At 40.6% G+C, this 19,061-nt stretch overlaps 1 protein-coding gene across 4 annotated transcripts; it reads right to left on the bottom strand.

Annotated features, from left to right (window-relative positions):
• Positions 1-2,291: 2,291 nt before the first annotated feature.
• LOC124150250 (monocarboxylate transporter 13-like) lies at positions 2,292-14,368 on the bottom strand. Of its 4 annotated transcripts, none has more exons than XM_048390711.1 (6): positions 14,135-14,368; positions 8,544-8,692; positions 7,437-7,580; positions 6,267-6,413; positions 4,839-5,756; positions 2,292-3,243 (listed from the first exon to the last, which is right to left on the bottom strand). In XM_048390711.1, the coding sequence occupies exons 2-6, from the start codon at positions 8,620-8,622 to the stop codon at positions 3,092-3,094; spliced, it is 1,440 nt and encodes a 479-aa protein (XP_048246668.1). In that variant the 5' UTR covers positions 8,623-8,692; positions 14,135-14,368; the 3' UTR covers positions 2,292-3,091. The 4 variants fall into 4 exon arrangements, with proteins under 4 accessions (XP_048246668.1, XP_046378175.2, XP_046378174.2 ...); XM_046522219.2 differs by having other exon boundaries at positions 8,544-8,679; XM_046522218.2 differs by having other exon boundaries at positions 14,142-14,368.
• Positions 14,369-19,061: the final 4,693 nt, after the last annotated feature.

The raw sequence follows: 19,061 nt of genomic DNA, 5'->3' as shown, positions 1-19,061 counted from the left end.
GCCCTATTCCAGTATTTCGTGCCCCATGTTACCTGTCGATTCCGAAATTGAAACAATATGTCAACCCAGAAATCTGTACGTACAAGAAGAACCTTGTGTAGTGTGAAACCAACCAACAAACAACAAGCGGTAAACTATGGAACCATATCAGTGCCACCGTCTAAAAAGAATATATCATCTGGGTAGATAATACTTTCCTGTACGTAAATGATACTTTCATCTCCAAATGTTTTATTATAACCGTACGTATCGTTACTAAGTTGTGATTTTGTCTTGTGAATTTGCGACCCTATTTCGATTATACAAACATTAATATTTTAAATATGGGTGATTACTTAATTTCTGTAAATTTAATAACATGTTTGGGAGCATGTTGGTTGCTTACTTTCATTGGGCCTTTTCCGTATTTTAACAACATACTAACATCATTTAAGTTTCATCATAGATTTAAGTATCATTTAAGTGTCATTTACGAAGATGAAGACCCGTGAAGATTCCGGGGTAGAATAGGTCTTGAGCAACCCATGCTTGCCGTAAAAGGTGACTGTTTGTCGTAAAAGGCGACTAACGGGATCGGGTGGTCAGGCTCGCTGACTTGGTTGATGCATGTCATCGATCCCAATAGATGAAAGTATCAGCACCTTTTCGCGATTTTGTTTGACAGTGAGTGCGCATGGTCTTATGCCAATATTCCAGCTATATCACGTCGGGATACACCAGAAATAGATTGGGGTATAGAACTCGGGTATTGGGCGTGACGAGTGAACGCCTTAACTACTAGGCTACACCACATCCCTCGAGGTTTATGGGACGCGAGGTGAAATGTGTGTTTCTGCTTGAATTCGCACGAGAACATTCGCGACAGCCAAGAGGACTGATACGACACTGGGATAATATCCACCATCGTTGGCAAAAGTCTGTCAAAAGTGGAAGGTGATTTTGTTGAAAAATAATTACTTTCACTATCTTTAGGTCAAGTCTTTTTACGTGAGGCTCAGAACATATCAATAACTACTCGAAAATCATATTTGAGATATCGTGACAATTCTATCAGTGAAGTATTTTTTACCCGAACTTCATGTAAACTTAGTTGCCGAGTGCGTAAGGCGGGGTACATTATGTCAACCACTGGTTGGTTTGGTCCGACTCGATTTACAGGCTGCGGTCACATATCTTTAATATTGCCGACAGCCCAGTGAAAAAAAACAAATAAGTAATGTCCAAACCAGAAACTAAATCGGTCTTGATTATCTACAGAAGCAGATTTCATTGGGCGTAAAAGACAACGTGGGGTTAGGAATGTATGAACAGACCTCTGAAAAATCATTGCTCACACCAGGTGTTCGCGAAAATTGTAAAGATGTCCACAGAAACATCAGACTAAGGCATATTCTTCACACTTTGAAGCCAGCAATAACAGGCATTCGCCCAGAGAATCAGAGTGAGTGAGTGAGTTGGGTTTAACGCCGCTTTTAACAGTATTCCAGTTATATCGCGGCGTGTCAGCTTAATGTGGGAGGGAAGCCCGAAGTGATGCAGGTCTCAGACGTTTACAACTTCGGTGAAACCCACGAGCACGGGTATGGTGCTGACAAACCTAGAATCATAATTGGGGCGAACCGGGATTCGAACCCACAATCATAGGTTTCTGGCGTGCCCAAGGGACGCAACTCTGTACAGCGAATCGCGGCGCCTTAGACGACTGCATCACTTTGGGCTTTCCTCCCACATTAAGCTGACACGCCGTGATATAACTGGAATACTGTTAAAATCAGCGTTAAATCTAACTCACTCACTCACTCACTTTTAAATCGTGATGCCTCTGTGCAAGGCAATCCAGTGTGAGCAGTTCAGCAGACCATGCACAGTTAGTTATAAGAACATTATGATATATTCAAAAGAGGTTTAATCAGACTATGTATTAAACTGCAATAAAATAAGGTGAGGTGAAGTTAACTAGGATTGAAGGTTTCACTCACCCAGCGAGTGCCTACACGAGTGTGTGTGGCTCCTTGTACAAGTCTGCAATGATGTCGTTTAATATAGATCCCTGATTCAGACACAATGTACTGACCCCGAGCCGACAAGCCCTTGTTTTGTCACCTTAATGTCGATATTTGATTGACTTCTGGTATAATGTGGAGAGGGGATCAGACAACCGACCTTCCGCCCTATCCACAGACCACAGAGATGACCCAATACCGACTACATAACACGATTATGGACAAATATGCTCAACAATGTTGGAATTATGTCCCATAACAAACTTTTAAATATCCAACTGTAATGCATTTAGAGAAAAATATTAATTTATTCAACAGCAGTGAAGGACTATGACTAGATTACTTATATTCAGCAGTGATTCTATGAGAGTTCATGTATAAATATTAATATATTCAACAGTAGCGCATTCAGATTATACAACTAGAGTATGCATATTCAACAGTGATACAATACCACTACAATATTAATATATTCAACATTAGCGCATTTAAAGAGTATTGTGTCACTGGTCGATAACCACGGGAGCATATACTTATATTATATCATACTATAACATACAATATAGAACCATCCCGCTTGTTTGAATAAAAATATATAGAGAACTGTGATCACACACTGCAATAATGTCGGTTGACTACAAGGCTGCACTGCCGCCTATATGAATCAGAGAAGAGAAAGCCAGCACTCATCAAACATCGCATATATTTGCCAATGCAGGCCTAATAACCTATTGATACTGGTCCAAAAAGCGCACGGCATTACCAGCCCAAACGCTGCCACTTTGCACATTTGCTCTCCGTAACGTGCAGCATTAAATATTGATCCTATTTCGGTTCGATCCTTATCCTCAATAACCTTGGCCCTTCGTTCGAATGTCCCCCTGTCATAAATGTATGATATATACTGCATGTGCCCTTTGAAAATTAGCGGATCTATATTCACATGTACAATGTGGGTCGATACTTTAATAGTAATTTGTGTAGACTTTATGCTTTGTTGGCTGGGTAAACATGAATGTCGAGCATCTGTTGCACCCCTGCGCTCCATGGTCACGTTCCGAGCTGTTACATTTATAGATGACATCACACTAAGCAACTTCGTTGTCCGTCAGGTTCTTGTTACGTGCTTCCCATCTCCGCAGGAGTGGTTCTGTGAGAATGATAGCTGAGGCCAGTAGCAGGGAAGCTCCAAGGAAATGGAAAGTGACATTGTAGTTTCCTGTCAGGTCCTTGAATGTTCCTGAAAGTAGAGCTTGACTTTCAAAAATGAAATTGGAAGTCATCTTGCTGACCACCTTGTATCTTCAGTCTAACAGGGAGGTAAAACATAGATGGGGCTAAAATAGTAAATAATTATGTATTACCGGAAAGGTAAATGTGTTTGAAATATTTACCATTTCGAGAAAAGAGGCCATCCCAGCGAGTCACCGAAACATCTGCTAATGTGTCTATGTATATGGCTTTCTTCTACCGTGTATGTCTGAAATCCGCTCCCTTAATGATGCAGATCAGGATATATGTTTGATGTTTGATGGAGGTAGTGAGCGAGTATGGTTTTACCCTACTGTTAGCAATATTCCAGCAACATCACTTTTGGGGACATAAGAAATGTCCTTCAGACATTGTACTCATGCAGGGAATCGAACCCGGGTTTTCGTCGTGACAAGCGAACGTCTTTACCAACGGAAATGGACTGCCAATGAGTTCGATCAAGTGCTTGTTTAAATAATCGTTTCAATTAAGTATGTGTCAAATATTTGAATAAAACTTTTGAATGTGTTACTTGCATTTCAGTGAACACGTTATATGACGATACAAATTCACTTGAAGTTAATCTGGATTAAGACTGTTTATTGTGTACTTTAGTGTGGAAAACTTTTCATGTTTTGATTTTTTCATTGCAGTAAACATAACACTTGATATTAATGCACTACAGTGAAAATAACATTTTGTCATGCAAGAGCTACTCCCCTTAAATTACCGTAGTGTCTGGCCCATACACAGACTGTTGACTTCTTTTTTACGTAAGTTTCACGTTGACAATCCAAAATAATGCTCAGATGGTCATTTATGGATTATATACTGTAATGTTCTCATTTAACTCCTTATTCAAGACTGTTTGTTACTTGGCCTGCGTGTATTCCATCGCTTCCAACAGCGGTTTCGTAATTAAAAAGGGATGGTGAAACGTCCCTGCGTGTTGGGTAGAGAGAATTTACGTTTCAAGGTTATCCATTTGTAAAAAATATAATTTCCGGTAGACAACTACACAAGTATATAATAAATAGGATATTCCATGTGTCTCGTCAAATATCATGTTTTTTTCCCAACGAGTGACGGTTGAAGGGAGAAAGTTTCACTCGTCGCTAAATATATTCTTCACCCCCGGCACTCGATGAAAGAAACATGATACGTATGCATGAACTAGGACAACCATGGCATACCAGTAACATCTACATATGCATACTACATTTGTAAGCGACCCGTGAAGATCCGGGGTAGAATAGGTCTTCAGCAAACCATACTTGCCGTAAAAGGCGACTATGCTTGTCGTAAGAGGCGACTAACGGGATCGGGTGGTCAGGCTCACTCTCTTGGTTGATGCATGTCATCTATCCCGATTGTGTGGATCGATGCTCATGATGTGATTCGCTGGATTATCTGGTCCAGACTCGATTATTTACATACCGCCGTCATATAGCTGGAATATTGTTGAGTGGGGCGTTAAACAACAAATAAACAAAACAATCAACTAACATATGTGAGCAGGAGAATTGTGGAATAATTAAACTCCCCCTGAAAAAGAGCAGTATACATGAAAGAAAATCCCATTACCTAAAACTGGATAGGTTAACGCTCCAGCAATTCCCTGGAACACCTGCACAAATCCAAAAGCTTTGGGGAATTTATCAAGTCCAATTAAATCGATTATAATGACGGGTAGAAGAGAGAAAAAGAATCCAGAAAATCCTCCATAGACAATTATGAAACCCAGCATGAATTGAAAGTTCTTGTAATAGGCCGTGAACTGGAAGAGGATGCCAATGATGACGAAGGCGCCTGCCAACATCTTGGGTCGTGTCATGAGTCGCAACTGGGCAATGATTCCTGGTAGGAGTCGACTGAAGAGATCTAGAGCGGCTGCCACAGTGAAGAGATATGCTGTCTCCATGTCCGTTAGTCCTTTTTCCTTAGCCAGGGAAGGAATGAAAGCTACTGACAGCTCGTTACCAATTAGGCCAAAAAAGGAGAAGCCGAGAATGCAGACGAAAATGGGATTTTTGAACAAGGAGAGATCCATAGTTGCCATGCAGCCTCTGACAGCACGGCAACAGGAATTATCAGCTGAAGCTATTTGCATTTTATCCCCTCGCGACATTCCTATAAATGATGTCTTCTCTTCATTTGATCCTTCCAATTCCTTGTCAGTATTAACATAAGTGGCCGGGCTTGGTGCTGGTGAACCGCTTATGTCATCAGGGTCTGGTGATGATCTTGGTAGTCCCAGTTCCTTAGGCTGAAGTGGTCTGAAGAGGGCTGCGCACACGACGGTTTGCATCATGACCCCGCCCAAGAGCATAAGCGCACCCTGGAACCCGAACTCGTCAAATAGGTATGTGATGAGGGTAGGTAACACCATCAGGCCTACGCTGATACCCGAATTGGCTACTGCTATCGCTAGAGGGCGTTTCTTGTCGAAGTATTGTCCAAGGAGGTAGATTCCTGGTCCGTACACGAATGCATTTCCTAAACCTGCAAGGAAAGTAAACTATATGTAGGTTACCTTGGCCATGATCACAATCGTCGTTGATGTGTCAAACTATTTCACTCTCCTCCAAACGTGCTCAAAATTATTAGAACAATTGTGCCACGTCGAAGATTTATAAAAAGACCATTGTGGTCTCATAATGTTTCCATGTCCTGATAAAAAAAGAAGTAAATAAGAAACAACCGTTAATCAAATACCAACTCATTAAATCAACATGCACTTCGAACTTGAACTTCAAATCTGAGGAGTTGCATCGTCTCGAAAGAGAGGATGGTTTACATCCTCTCTTTCGAGACGATGCAACTCCTCAGATTTAATATTTGAGCTGTAGTCTAATATGGGCACACCATTTATCTCGAACAACGAATTATTCATCATTATTTTACTGCTCAAATTAAAGGATTTTAAATCTATGTTTTGGTTTACCAAAACAACAACAAAATTAATCGTTATGCAGTTGCGCATGAACATACACCTTACAGCTTTCAGCGCACCTGTGAGGATGCTTTGAGTGAAGATGATGAAGGCCACGTTCTCTGCAAACATACTGAGCAAGATGCCGGCGGATGTCAAGGCTGATCCGACAAGGGATAACTTCCTGATTGATATCCGGGTGATTAAGATATTTAGGGCTAACATAGCTGCAATAAATGAATCACATGTATAACCTGATGTCCACGACACCGAAAATAATCGAAGCAACATTTGTTTCTCCAAGATCATAAGAAATATCTTCTAAAAGTAGAATCAATTGTATGATTCCGACTATATCGTAAGAATGTGATTATGAACAGCTATCACATAGTGATGATACCCGGTTTCCGCGGGTATGGTGAGCGTTTCCTGCCCGACCAGTGACAACAGTCACAAACATATGCATCCCTCCTGTCATTCAAACTTGTGAAGTTTTTTTTGTCTCTCTGAATCTTTATGATTAGGTCCAAACATATAACAGGAAGCCAGTTTCATCTTGCGCATCATGAACCGCCTTAATCCCAATTTTCATATGGAGGTTATCACTAAAGGAGTCAAGTGCTTTACATGTTATTTTCTCAGTAAACTTCTTATGTCATTTGCTATTATGTTTGTCAAATTGTCGTGAACATAGAGATGTAAGAGTATCTATGGTCACCATGTTTAGTGACGAATGGATCAGTAAATGAAGTTTACACTAAGATCTATCGTGTGAGAAAGTGGTGTACAGAGTTGAAAAATCAATTGTATTGTCAGAATTGAACTTGGAGATTGCACAAATGCAACGAAATTGTTTAAGTATTTGAGAATTCATATGGTATTAATTCCACTTGTCTCAAACACTTTATGTGAATATAAAAGAAGTTCTGACCTTACCTGATTTATTAAGGTATTTGGTAATACATTTGTTGGACCCAGCAATACATCTTACTTTGTGCTGATGTTTTTATATTGTGGAACCTGTTATGGATTCCAGTACATAAGAGGGATGGACATGTCTTCACAATTTTGAGTCAAGTCAAACGTTGATATGACTGATGCATGGTTTGGGCGGATTTCTCACTCAGTCGTTGTTGATCAGAATCGTCAGAAATAATTTTGTTGGCTTAATCAAAATTTGATTGTGAAAACTGGAAATGCCATTTACTCAAATATAAGAACACACAGTTATAGTCAACATGGATGCCTACCCGAAAAGCTGAAAGCCACAGCCTTGATACCAAGGATTACTGATGTCACTGAAGTTGATGCTTGAAACCGCTTCAGAAACTGGACAAACAGTATCCCATAGGACTTGATGAGGCCAATAACGAGCATGTTGTTTACAAAACAAGCTGAAATGATGAAGTATGTATTTTTTACATTAAAATATTATACAAAGAAAATATGTTTGTATTGAGACAAGATATTTCTTTTCAGCTACAACTGCAAAACCAGATTTATTTTACAAATTGAAAGTAGGGACCCAAAACAAATGTTATATTTGGGATAACGCTTTATTTGTAAAGTACACATTCTAGTACATTTTTGGGTTGAGTCACATTCGCGATTCAAACCCACATTCTCAGTGAGGCACCTAATGGCCAGCACACAGCGAGCTAACCCTCTCAGCCACCGAGGCTTCCACAAAAAAATATGTAAGTCCGACAATTGGTAGTCTAGATCACGTACTTTGTGTACCCCTCTGACAACTGTAAATTGGTACCGTAACGGCTCCGATGGCCGAAAGCTACCAAAAAGCGATGCCATTTAGAAAGTGGTCAAATGTTACAAATGTTATATTTGGGATAACACTTTCTTAGTAAAATACAAATTCATGTACTTTTTTGGTTGAGTCCCATTCGGGATTCAAACCAATATTTCTCCTAATCGCAGTTTTCTGAGAATACAACATTTGTTTCATTTGACCACTTTCTAATGGCATTACGTAATATATTATTCATACCGAAACATAATTATTTATACAAAGTATTTTCAAGGACAATATATTTTTTTCGATAAAATCCAAGGCACCGGCCTGTCCCGAGAATATCAAATGGTCGGTCCATACCATTGAGGCCAAGCCTTCCTAGCCGCATATAATTATACTGATTCAGCTTAACACAATATATGGGCGGTCGGGTAGTCTAGTGGTTAAAGTGTTCGCTCGTCACCGCGAAGACGTGGGTTCGATTCCCGACAGGGGTACAATGTGAGAAGCCCATATCTGGTGTTCTTCGTCGTGATATTGCTGGAAAATTGCTAAAAGCGGCGTAAAACCATACTCACTAACACAATATTTACTCATTCTCTCTAACCTGCAACTATCACCCATCCGTATCCTCCGTCCATTTCCATTCTGTCTTTGACTTCAGGTGTTCTGCGTTGTTTGCTCATAATTATATACAATGGCGCTCACTTCAGTCTCTCGGTTTGGTAGGATCCACAGTGAATCTGAATAAAAGAACTGAAAACAATCATGAATAATGAAACTCAACAGCTACATGTACGCCTGTGTTGAGTTGACTGGTAGCTTGAATCGTAGATCTCCACTTGCGTATTGGTAAACATTGTGCTCATGGAATATGTTAGACACAGAATGCCTAAAATACTGTTGCATCGCAATGGTGACACTGGGTGTTCGCGAAGTGGTGGAGACCTCCGTGTTATTGTCCCTTAAAAACAACATATGCCATTCCAGCCCTTGTGAGGAGCGAGTTTGTGAGTGACGACAAAGTGATCGAGACGAAACTCGAGGTAAAACTGTCAATTGGCAAAGTATGAAAAATAACATTTGAAAATATAAGACACCTCTATCTGCCTGGAATGTATTGCCATAATCCGAATATCTTTAAACTTAAAACGCTACTGTCTTCGAACGATGTAAGGTTATTAAGAAACTTATGTAAATATCCATGTCAAAGTAATGAAATGAGACAAAGTTTTGCAAACACTAGAATATATACTATGATATAAGTTACTTGTGAATCCATGCACCAATGTAATATGTATACATGCACTTTATCTGTATCAGGCCTTAACAGGAATAAAAGACTTGCCCTGACCAGTAGTTCAATACAGTTCTTGTTCATCCTAGCTGCCAGAAAATGCATGCAACCGTGTCGAATATTCAGTAAATGTCGATAACAAGGACATATTTTTAAACGCTCGACTGTGTTTGAAATGAAAGAAAATGTCATCTGAATTTTACTGAGAATACATAATGTGAAGTGCTTGACTTGATTGATGACGCCTACATGTATGTGTGATTGCAAGTAGTAGGCATATCCATGGGTACCAGTTCCCTTCCTAGCAGATCGGTTTCTGAATACATACGAGTCTCTTTGCGAATCGGTAAAATCAAAACATGAAAATTTGGCCAAGACGTTTTACTTTAGCTGCAGGTATATCGATGATCTGATATCGTTCATTATATCCCGGCAAATACCCAGGTCCCTTCAAATGATATACCTGCCTGTTCAATGAACACATAGAGACCAGTGAAACAGCCTCATCAGTTTCATATTTGCATCTGTGACAACATTATTCAGGGTGACAAAAAAACTTCCCAAAAAGACAGTAGGCTAAGATGGGTGACTTGCCTTTGCATGTGTTTGTGACGTATGCCACAGGTGGAGGAAGTTACGCTCACTTTCTTCTAACACATAGAGTCATAGAAGACCCGGGTTCGATCTCTTACATGGGTACAATGTGTGCAGCCCATTTCTGGCGTCCCACGCCCTGATATTTCTGGAATATTGCTATACTCACTATGATGAGTAGGCTAATGTCCTGGAAAGATACATGCCGAGGAAAGCTTTTACAGGGAAACAAAGTAATACTAGGAACAGCCAATTAAACATTAATAAACAAAAACAGTTTTAACATTAATTGAATCCACTTAAAATAGTACAATGTTTTAAAAGCATGGCATAATACAAATATAAGGATAAACATCGTTTTGTGGTTTTGCGCAAATATGTGACGGGTACCACCAGTGGGGCAGGATACGCTCACCTTGGTATCATTGCTATTTGATAGTGATTCATTAACACATACTTATGATGCAGTCGAAATCGGACAGTCGACTTTGCTTCTAGAATCTTGTTTCTTTGGATAGCTTGTATTGAACGTCATAAGGGTAATTATCAACTTTAAGTTGACATACTTAGGAAATACGAAGCAGCACTAAGTGTTAGTATGACTTAAATCAGACATGCAGGGACTTTTAAAAGACAGTCTGTCAGTCAGTTTGTCTGCTGAAGTTATGATGTATATCCTTTAGTATGCAATTGTCCATATCGTTTTTCTCAGTTTTATGCAAGACACAAGTGAAAGCATCGAGACCTAGATTGGAAATGGCCCTGATGCATTGTCCTCCACAGAGAACATCTGGACCTAACACGACATATATACGTGTAAGTGTATTATGCTATGGATCGAGGTTTTAATTCAAAGCAAGTTGCCTGGGCATGCCCTCGCTTTCAAGCGACTGGTGGTGTAAGGGGCACTCGGTACAAAGAGGAATGTAAGGATGTTGGATGATGCAGGTAACAACGTAGCAAATGAGGTTTGTTGGTTTGTTGGTTTGTTGTTTAACGCCGCACTCAGCAATATTCCAGCTATATGACGGCCGTCTGTAAATAATCGAGTCGGACCAGACAATCCAGTGATGAATATCATGAGCATCGATCCACGCAATTGGGATTGATGACATGCATCAACCAAGTCAGTGAGCCTGACCACCCGATCCCGTTAGTCGCCTTTTACGACAAGCATAGTCACCTTTTACGACAAGCATGGGCTGCTGAAGACCTATTCTACCCCGGAATCTTCACGGGTCAGCAAATAAGGAAAAACAAACTACACTGATGAAGACAAACAGAAAGTTATAGTCAGATCTTTACCGCTGCCTTTAAAGTGTTTCTATTTTTAAAATTTCAGGATATACACTCAGCATCATTTACGCTAAGTTAGCATTTATGTTGAGAGGAGAGGTTAAATAAGGTCTTCTGTTCTGTGATGATACTTTTTTTTAATACCATTGATCCATTCGTTACTGTGGCTTCGCCTCTTATCAGTTACTCCACACAGTAACTTATTTGATTTATCCTAAGGGCTAAGGATAGTAACTTCTGTAGACAGGATACACAGACACAGGGTAATGCGTTTGATAATCAGGGACTGCTGCATGTTAGTATATAACTGAGTGAGTATAGTTTTGCGACGCTTTTTTCGATATTCCAGCAATATCACGGCGGGGGACACCAGACTTGGGATTCACACATTGTACGAATGTGGGGAACAGCACCCGGGCATTCGGAGTGACGGGTGAACGCTTTACCCACCAGGCTACCCCACCGCCCCTAATTGCCCTGAAGATGTCGAGAGCTATGAAGGTTGGTGGTTGGGGTTTAACGTCGTGTTCAAAAACACTTCACTTATATAGTGACGTGCATTCACATGTGTATTTGACACGTGTTGTACCCAAGTGCGGTTTTGAACCGTGTCTTTGGCGTGACGAGAAAGCTCTTTATCCACGACACTACCCCACCGCCCCGTTATAAAATAAGCAATTATTCTACAGTTATGCTATTTTGCTGTAATTGTTAAAATGTCTACAACTTTAACATTGGATAGAGCAAGTTCACTGTCATCAATTCCTGGACGCCAGCCATTCAATCGTTAATAAGGCAGGCCAGGGAGTTGTCAGCAGCAGCTGTAGCCATTTAAGCCTGTAAAATCTGGCTTTTGTCATGAGTGCGGTGAATGGAGCCACCTCATGTCACCATTGCTGTGCTTGTTGATACATCGAAAAGGGAAATACTTTCTTCAAAATCAATCAAGCAAACAGAGATGGAGTTGCCTTCAAGGTGAATATCTTAGTTCCAACTTTCACGTTGAGCAACTTTGGTAATTGTTTTCCAAAAGGTTTCCATTTTCAACAATACGTTATACAATACAAACATAAGTCAAGTTCACATACTTTGGTATTTTTTCCGAGTTTTTTTTTCCATTTCCAATAATCGACTTGCCTTCATCAATGTCTGTGACGGTGCCATCATTGGGGCAGTATACGTGTACGTATATCATCACTGTTTGTTTTTTTATTCATAAACACATGCTGATGACATTGTCGGAATCATACAATTGACTCTATATTTGCATTTTTCGGTGATTTCGTATGATTATAAAAAGTGGTTTGTCGCTTTTATTTGCTAGGACACGCAATCAACGGTGCCAATTCCAACTCGATATCCCGACTTGGCTACGATTAACTAACAGTTAATCGTTTATGGATTCATTAACACATTAAATGTATTCGAGATAGTTAAACATTAAGAAAAAATAACAAACATGTCTTTGCTTGAATTTTACTATCTAGATATTGTTTTAGTATATCACACAGGGTTAAATTTACATATTAATATCAGAGTGGGTCGGTTGAGTCGCTTAGAATAGTTGTAGTTGTGAACTATTAAGATAAACAGAAGTCAAAATACAGCATAGTCTAGACATGACAGGTATCATGGGATTAATTAAACTGTTAATAAATTCATCGACAGAAGTCTAGAAAATAGTCACCTAATTTGCATTGCTAAAGACATGTGACACGGCGCGGCAAGCTGTGCCAGCTGAACACATTTATCTTTGGAACAGTCTCGCCCTTTACATTGATCAAAACCAGTTAGCATTGATTGAGTCCAGTCATGACAGTGTAATATGACTGATTAAAAACAATTGATTACAATTAATAGGATTGGCAGTACTCGTGTAAATAACAATCAACCGTCTCGTTATTTCCGGACAATCACGCTGGCCATCTGATGGCTCTAAGTGAGTGAGTGAGTGAGTGAGTATAGTTTTACGTCGCTTTTAGCAATATTCCAGCAATGTCACGACTTTTTCACGTCGTTTGATATGACGCGGGATCGTACCAATAACTTCCTCTCCCTGGAGGCTGTCCAATAAAAAATGTCTAGGTAATACGATTATGACTGTACATATATATGCAACAGCGATGAAGTTATAAGCTTTGAAACATTCAACAATACGCCAGCAAGACGTGAGTAAATATTAAAATATCAATACGAGTTCGACATTGTCCTTTAAAGGTGGCATGTAAACTATTATTATATTCAACAGTGTATTAGAGCATAACTAGATAATGTGTAAAAATCAGTAATGCATTAAGACTACATGTGTAAATACTTGAATGTTCAACCGCAGTATATTCAGAGTTCATAAATGCAATGTGTATATTCACCACGATGCAATAAGAACACATGTGTAAATATTAATATATTCAACGAAAGTGAATTCAGATTATATAACCAGAGTGTGCATATTCAACAGCGATGCAATAGAACCTCAGTATAGTATAATGAGTACGGTAATGTCCGGTGAAAGGTATGTGCCGATGAAAGCTTCAGCAGGGGAAACGCTTTTGGTTTAACATTTTAACATTAATTAAATCAACTTATAATGTTATACTGTTTTAAAAGAATTGCATATTACAAATATTAGGATTATCTCGTTCCTTCAAGTGTAGACTAACAGTCTCGTTATCCTTTACCATCGCTCTGGCCATGTGACTTTTCTGAAGATGTAGATCAGAGTGAGTACTGGAGTACTGATTGTACTGTCCAGACTTCCTTGTGCTAGCCCACTGAGATCGTGCAGTTTAATATGGATACTCCTCCTAGACACACAACGCTGACTCGGATCCTGTGAGTGATCATCACCTCTTGTAACCACAAGCTTAATGTAATACTTTACTTTGAAATTTTCAAATATACCTACGCTTGCATTTTGCCATGCATATATATGCAAATGTAATGATGGAAATATTTAAAACAGTTTCTGAAACATTACATGTATACTATCCATAGGTATTATACAAGTTCACCTTTTACCTTCCGCTTCGGGACACTGTTCCAGTTCCAACTCCCCCGTGCATGTGTCGGTCCCTGTGTGTGTCGTGTTCCATGAAGAGATCTTCAGACATCCGGTGTCACAACTATCCTTTACCTCAAAATGTTCCTCGTCTTTCCGTCCGAGACATCTTTCTCATGCATCTTTCTCATGCAATAGATCATGTCTGCCAATTTGTACCAAGCCTAATCATGGTCTTACATAATGAAGGATGTGGTGTATCTAAAGGGTAATTTACATAACCGGCTAGTTGGCAGTCATCGCAGGCTTGACTTGATTCATTTAAAGGAGGTCTGTACCCCAATCTTGCGCCGATTTCCAGCCTAAATCTAAATGTGGTTTTGCGCATGTGTGTGACGGGTACCACCAGAGGGGCAGGATACGTTCACCTTGGCATCTTTTGTATTTGACAGTGATTCATAAACACATGCTAATGATGCAGGCGGTATCATATAATTGACTCTGCTTCCTATGGCAAGGAAAGGTGTCGCTTTTATTGTACGTTGTAAGGGTAATCAACTTTAAGTGTTATAGTGCCTAAATCAGACATGCTGGGGCTTTTGAAAACAGTCTGTCAGTCACTTTGTCTGCGAAGTTTATGATATATATCCTTTAGTATTCAATTGTCCATATAGTTTCTCTCAGTTTTATGCAAGACACAAGTGAAGGCATCGAGACCTAGATTGGAAATGGCCCCGGTGCATTGTCCTCCACAGAGAACATCTGGACCTAACACGACATATATACGTGTAAGTGTATTATGCTATGGATCGAGGTTTTAATTCAAAGCAAGTTGCCTGAGCATGCCCTCGCTTTCAAGCGACTGGTGGTGTAAGGGATCAGTTACACATCCAGGAGTTTTACTGTCGTCCATTAAAGGACCATTCCCGATGAAAATTTGTCTAAATTCTGATCAAGATCCTGTGATTCGTGATGGGAAATTCCTAAAATTGTACAAACATTTATTTAAAAACAACAATCAGATACTGTTCAGGAAGCGTCCCGAGTCAGCCGTTTACTGCCGATTTCATCCCGATAATCCCGTTCTCAATCCGAATCTGATCCGATTTGTATCTTCCGCATGTTAACAAACGTCCGAATCAGTTCCGACAGCGTCCCGATTCTCCCGAATGCGATTAGGTTAGAGAGTGGCCGGACAGTGAACCGACAAAGACGGTTCGCATTCGGCAAGATCTGGCCGCAATCTCGACAAGAAACGGCAATGAACAATTTCTCCAAATGATGCCCGTTCAACATGACAGCTGCGTCCCTCTCCACATGACACCGTCCAGACAACACAGGACATTGTTACGATTTTGATCCGATACAGTAGAATCTGCAACGGCATAGTCACGATTGTAATCCGACTAGACATAATCGGCTGAGTTTCCCAAACGCACAATACTGTTGGGAGTGCCTGGCCGACCTCTCCGGCTTTTCCCGGCCCGTAAGACTCTGTTACGAACGTATACGACTGCGTTCAGAAAATGATAGGACATTCCAGATCATTGATGACAGTAATCCGACTTTTTCACTTTTCGTGTCGTAGCGCTGTCTGATCTCAAACGGGAGCCATAATCGGCACTGTGTAAACGCCGCCTAATGCCACCCTTTCACTATGACCACGAATATCCCAAATCGGAAACTTTAGAAATTCGTGATGATTCAGCCAATAATGCAAACTTTCGTGGCTAATCGGGTTGAGAAATATGAAGAATGCCAGGAATGGGTTAAGAAAAATGTACGAATTACAAGATTCATGTACGTATCATGCTCGAATTGTAAGAATCACCTACAACTAAGTTACGAATATGCTGAATGTTGTTCTTACTTAATTCTTACATGATCCGTAGTTGACTCGGGAAATTCGTGGCTGTTTCGGGTTGTTTTCGGGTTGAGGACGAGCAATTTTGGGAGCCACGAATCGCTAAGAATAGCCAAGAATGCAAAAGAAGCGATTACGAAGCTGTTACGGAACATAAGAATTGAATACGAATGGATTACGATACATTGAGTGAGTGAGTTTGGTTATACGCCACATTTAGCAATTTTCCAGCAATATCAAGGCGGGGGACACCAGAAATCGGCTTCACACAGTGTACCCATGTCGGGATTCGAACCCGGGTCTTCGGCGTGATGAGCGAACGCTTTAACCACTAGGCTACCCGACCGCCCGGAGTATTACGATACAGCCACGAAATTGTAATTCGGGGACACTTCCACGAAAGTTTTTGACAAACAAACATTTTCTCGTCGATTCGACGAACTCCCGCGAACTGTACGAATGTTTGGGAATCAAAAAAGATTCATTTAAGAACTTCAAGAAATGATTGAGATTTATCTACGAAAATAAAAAAAATGTCCTACTCGGGGTGATTCGTGATGTTCACGGTCGCAGTGAAATGGGGCGGGGGCATTAGGGGCACCCGGTACAAAAAAGGAATGAAATAATGTTGGATGACGCAGGTAACTACTTACCAAATAAGGTAAATCACACTACTCTGTCAATTCAAAGAGACAGTTATAGTCAGATCTTTACCTGGCCACAAAGTGCTTGTTTGTGTCAACCTTCAGCATATATACTAAGCATCATTTACGCGAAGTAGGCATTTATGTTTGATGGAATAACCTTAGATGAGGATTATATTAACATGTGCATGCCTGACTATTGAGTGTATTCCTGTTCTGTGATGATAATTTTGTTAAATCCTCTGGATACATTCGCTACTGTGGCATCGCCTCTAATCAGTAAATTCCGACTGTGACGAATTTGATTTATCCTGAGAGACCAGGATAGTAAGACAGGAGACACTACGTAATACGATGGATAATCTTAGTATCTTAGTATATAAGTGAGTGAGTATAGTTTTGCGACGCTTTGTGTAATATCCCAGCAATATCGAGGCCATTGTACCCATGTGGGTAACAGATCCAAAGCATTCGTGACGAGGAAACACTTTACCCACCTGGCTACCCAACCGCCCCTAATGACCTAATGGAGGGGAAGGTGTGTGGGGTGGTTGACACGGGGTATAACGTCGTGTCAAGAACACTTCACACACATAGCGAGGTGCATGCACATGTGTGTCTGACACCAGAAATAGGCTTCACATATGCACATTGTACCCATGTGCGGTTTTGAACCGGGTCTTCGGCAGGACGAGAATGCTCTTTAGGCACGACACTACCCCACCGCCCCGTTAGAATACAAGCAACTTTCTGCAGTTATGTTGTGTTGCTGTAATTGTCAAAATGTCTCTGACTTTAACATAGGATGAAGCAAGATCTTCACAGTTTTTGAATTCGAAGTAAGTCACTGTCATCAATTCCTGGACGCCAGCCATTCAATCGTTAATAAGGCAGGCCAGGGAGTTGTCAGCAGCAGCTGTAGCCATTTAAGCCTGTAAAATCTGGCTTTTGTCATGAGTGCCGTGAATGGAGCCACCTCATGTCACAATTGCTGTGCTTGTTGATACATCGAAAAGGGTAATAACTTCTTCAAATCAATCAAGCAAACAGAGATGGAGTTGCCTTCAAGGTGAATATCTTAGTTCCAACTTTCACGTTGAACTGCTTTGGTAATTGTTTTCCAAGAGGTTTCAATTTTCTACAAGACGTTATACAAGATAATAATAATGAATTCTAAAAGATTCAAAGGATCGGTCTGTTTTCAGAATCTGTTTGTTTGTTTGTTGTTTAACGCCGCACTCAGCAATATTCCAGCTATATGATGACGATCTGTAAATCATCGAGTCTGGACCAGACAATCAAGTGATTGACATCATGAGCATAGATCCATGCAATTGGGATACGATGACGTGCATCAAACAAGTCAGCAAACCTGTCCACCCGATCCCGTTAGTCGGCTCTTATGACAAGCATAATCGCATTTTACGGCAAGCATGGGTTGCTGAAGACCTATTCCACCACAGATCGTCACGGACAGTGTTTGCAGAGAACCATTCAGGCAATGTAACCGCAAAAGAAAAATGATCTTCATACATCGTACCTTTGAGGGGACTGAACCCGGGACTACGCCGCCCCATTCCCCATCTGTGAAATAACCCCTGAGTGCAGAGATTCTCCCTGTGCCCCACCAATATATCACACTGAATGTGTTGGCACAGTGAGTGAGTGAGTGAGTGATTATGGTTTTACGCCGCTTTTAGCAATATTCCAGCAATATCACGGCGGGGGACACCAGAAATGGGCTTCACACATTGTACCCATGTCGGGAATCGAACCGCGGTCTTCGGCGTGACGAGCGAACGCTTTAACCACTAGGCTACCCGACCGCCCCTGTTGGCACAGGAACAGGTACTACAGAAACAACTATATACAAACTTTAGGTAATAGTTTTCGTGTTTATGTATGGAGCTCTGCATGGTGACCCCAATTACATATTTGCCGGATCTGTGCACAGCGTAACGCATCGATAACACTATCCGTTATGTGATAAGACACTTGTGTTAGGATAATGCGATGTGGCGTTAATGCCAAACTTATTTCCAATTATAATGTGTCATTCATGTGTCTCGTTGAAGCGCAATGAATGCCGCTTACATAATGGCGCATTGCAATGGTAATTGTCCTTTGTTGCAAAACCAAACACAAACTGATACTATTAAAGCGAAATTACATGGTTTGTACTTCATAGAAAATGTCCTCATGTATGCACGGCTGGTAACAGTACGTACGTCTTACATGTATTGCGGGAGGTGTCATCTTCGTGCAGGCCGTAAATAATATAGAAATATTGAGTCGTAATAGTTAAGATTTATCACAAAGCAGCCCGGACACATGTAGAGGTGATCTTTCTACATGTAACCACCAAACACGCGTCATGTTCTCAGCCTGTGCGCAGGGTGATAACTCAATCGATGAAATTGGTTTCGCACAAC

Source organism: Haliotis rufescens, unplaced genomic scaffold (genome assembly GCF_023055435.1).
Source record: "Haliotis rufescens isolate VD_foot unplaced genomic scaffold, xgHalRufe1.0.p SCAF_9, whole genome shotgun sequence".
NCBI classification, from domain to species: domain Eukaryota; kingdom Metazoa; phylum Mollusca; class Gastropoda; order Lepetellida; family Haliotidae; genus Haliotis; species Haliotis rufescens.
This window is presented reverse-complemented; position numbering and strand designations above follow the sequence as displayed.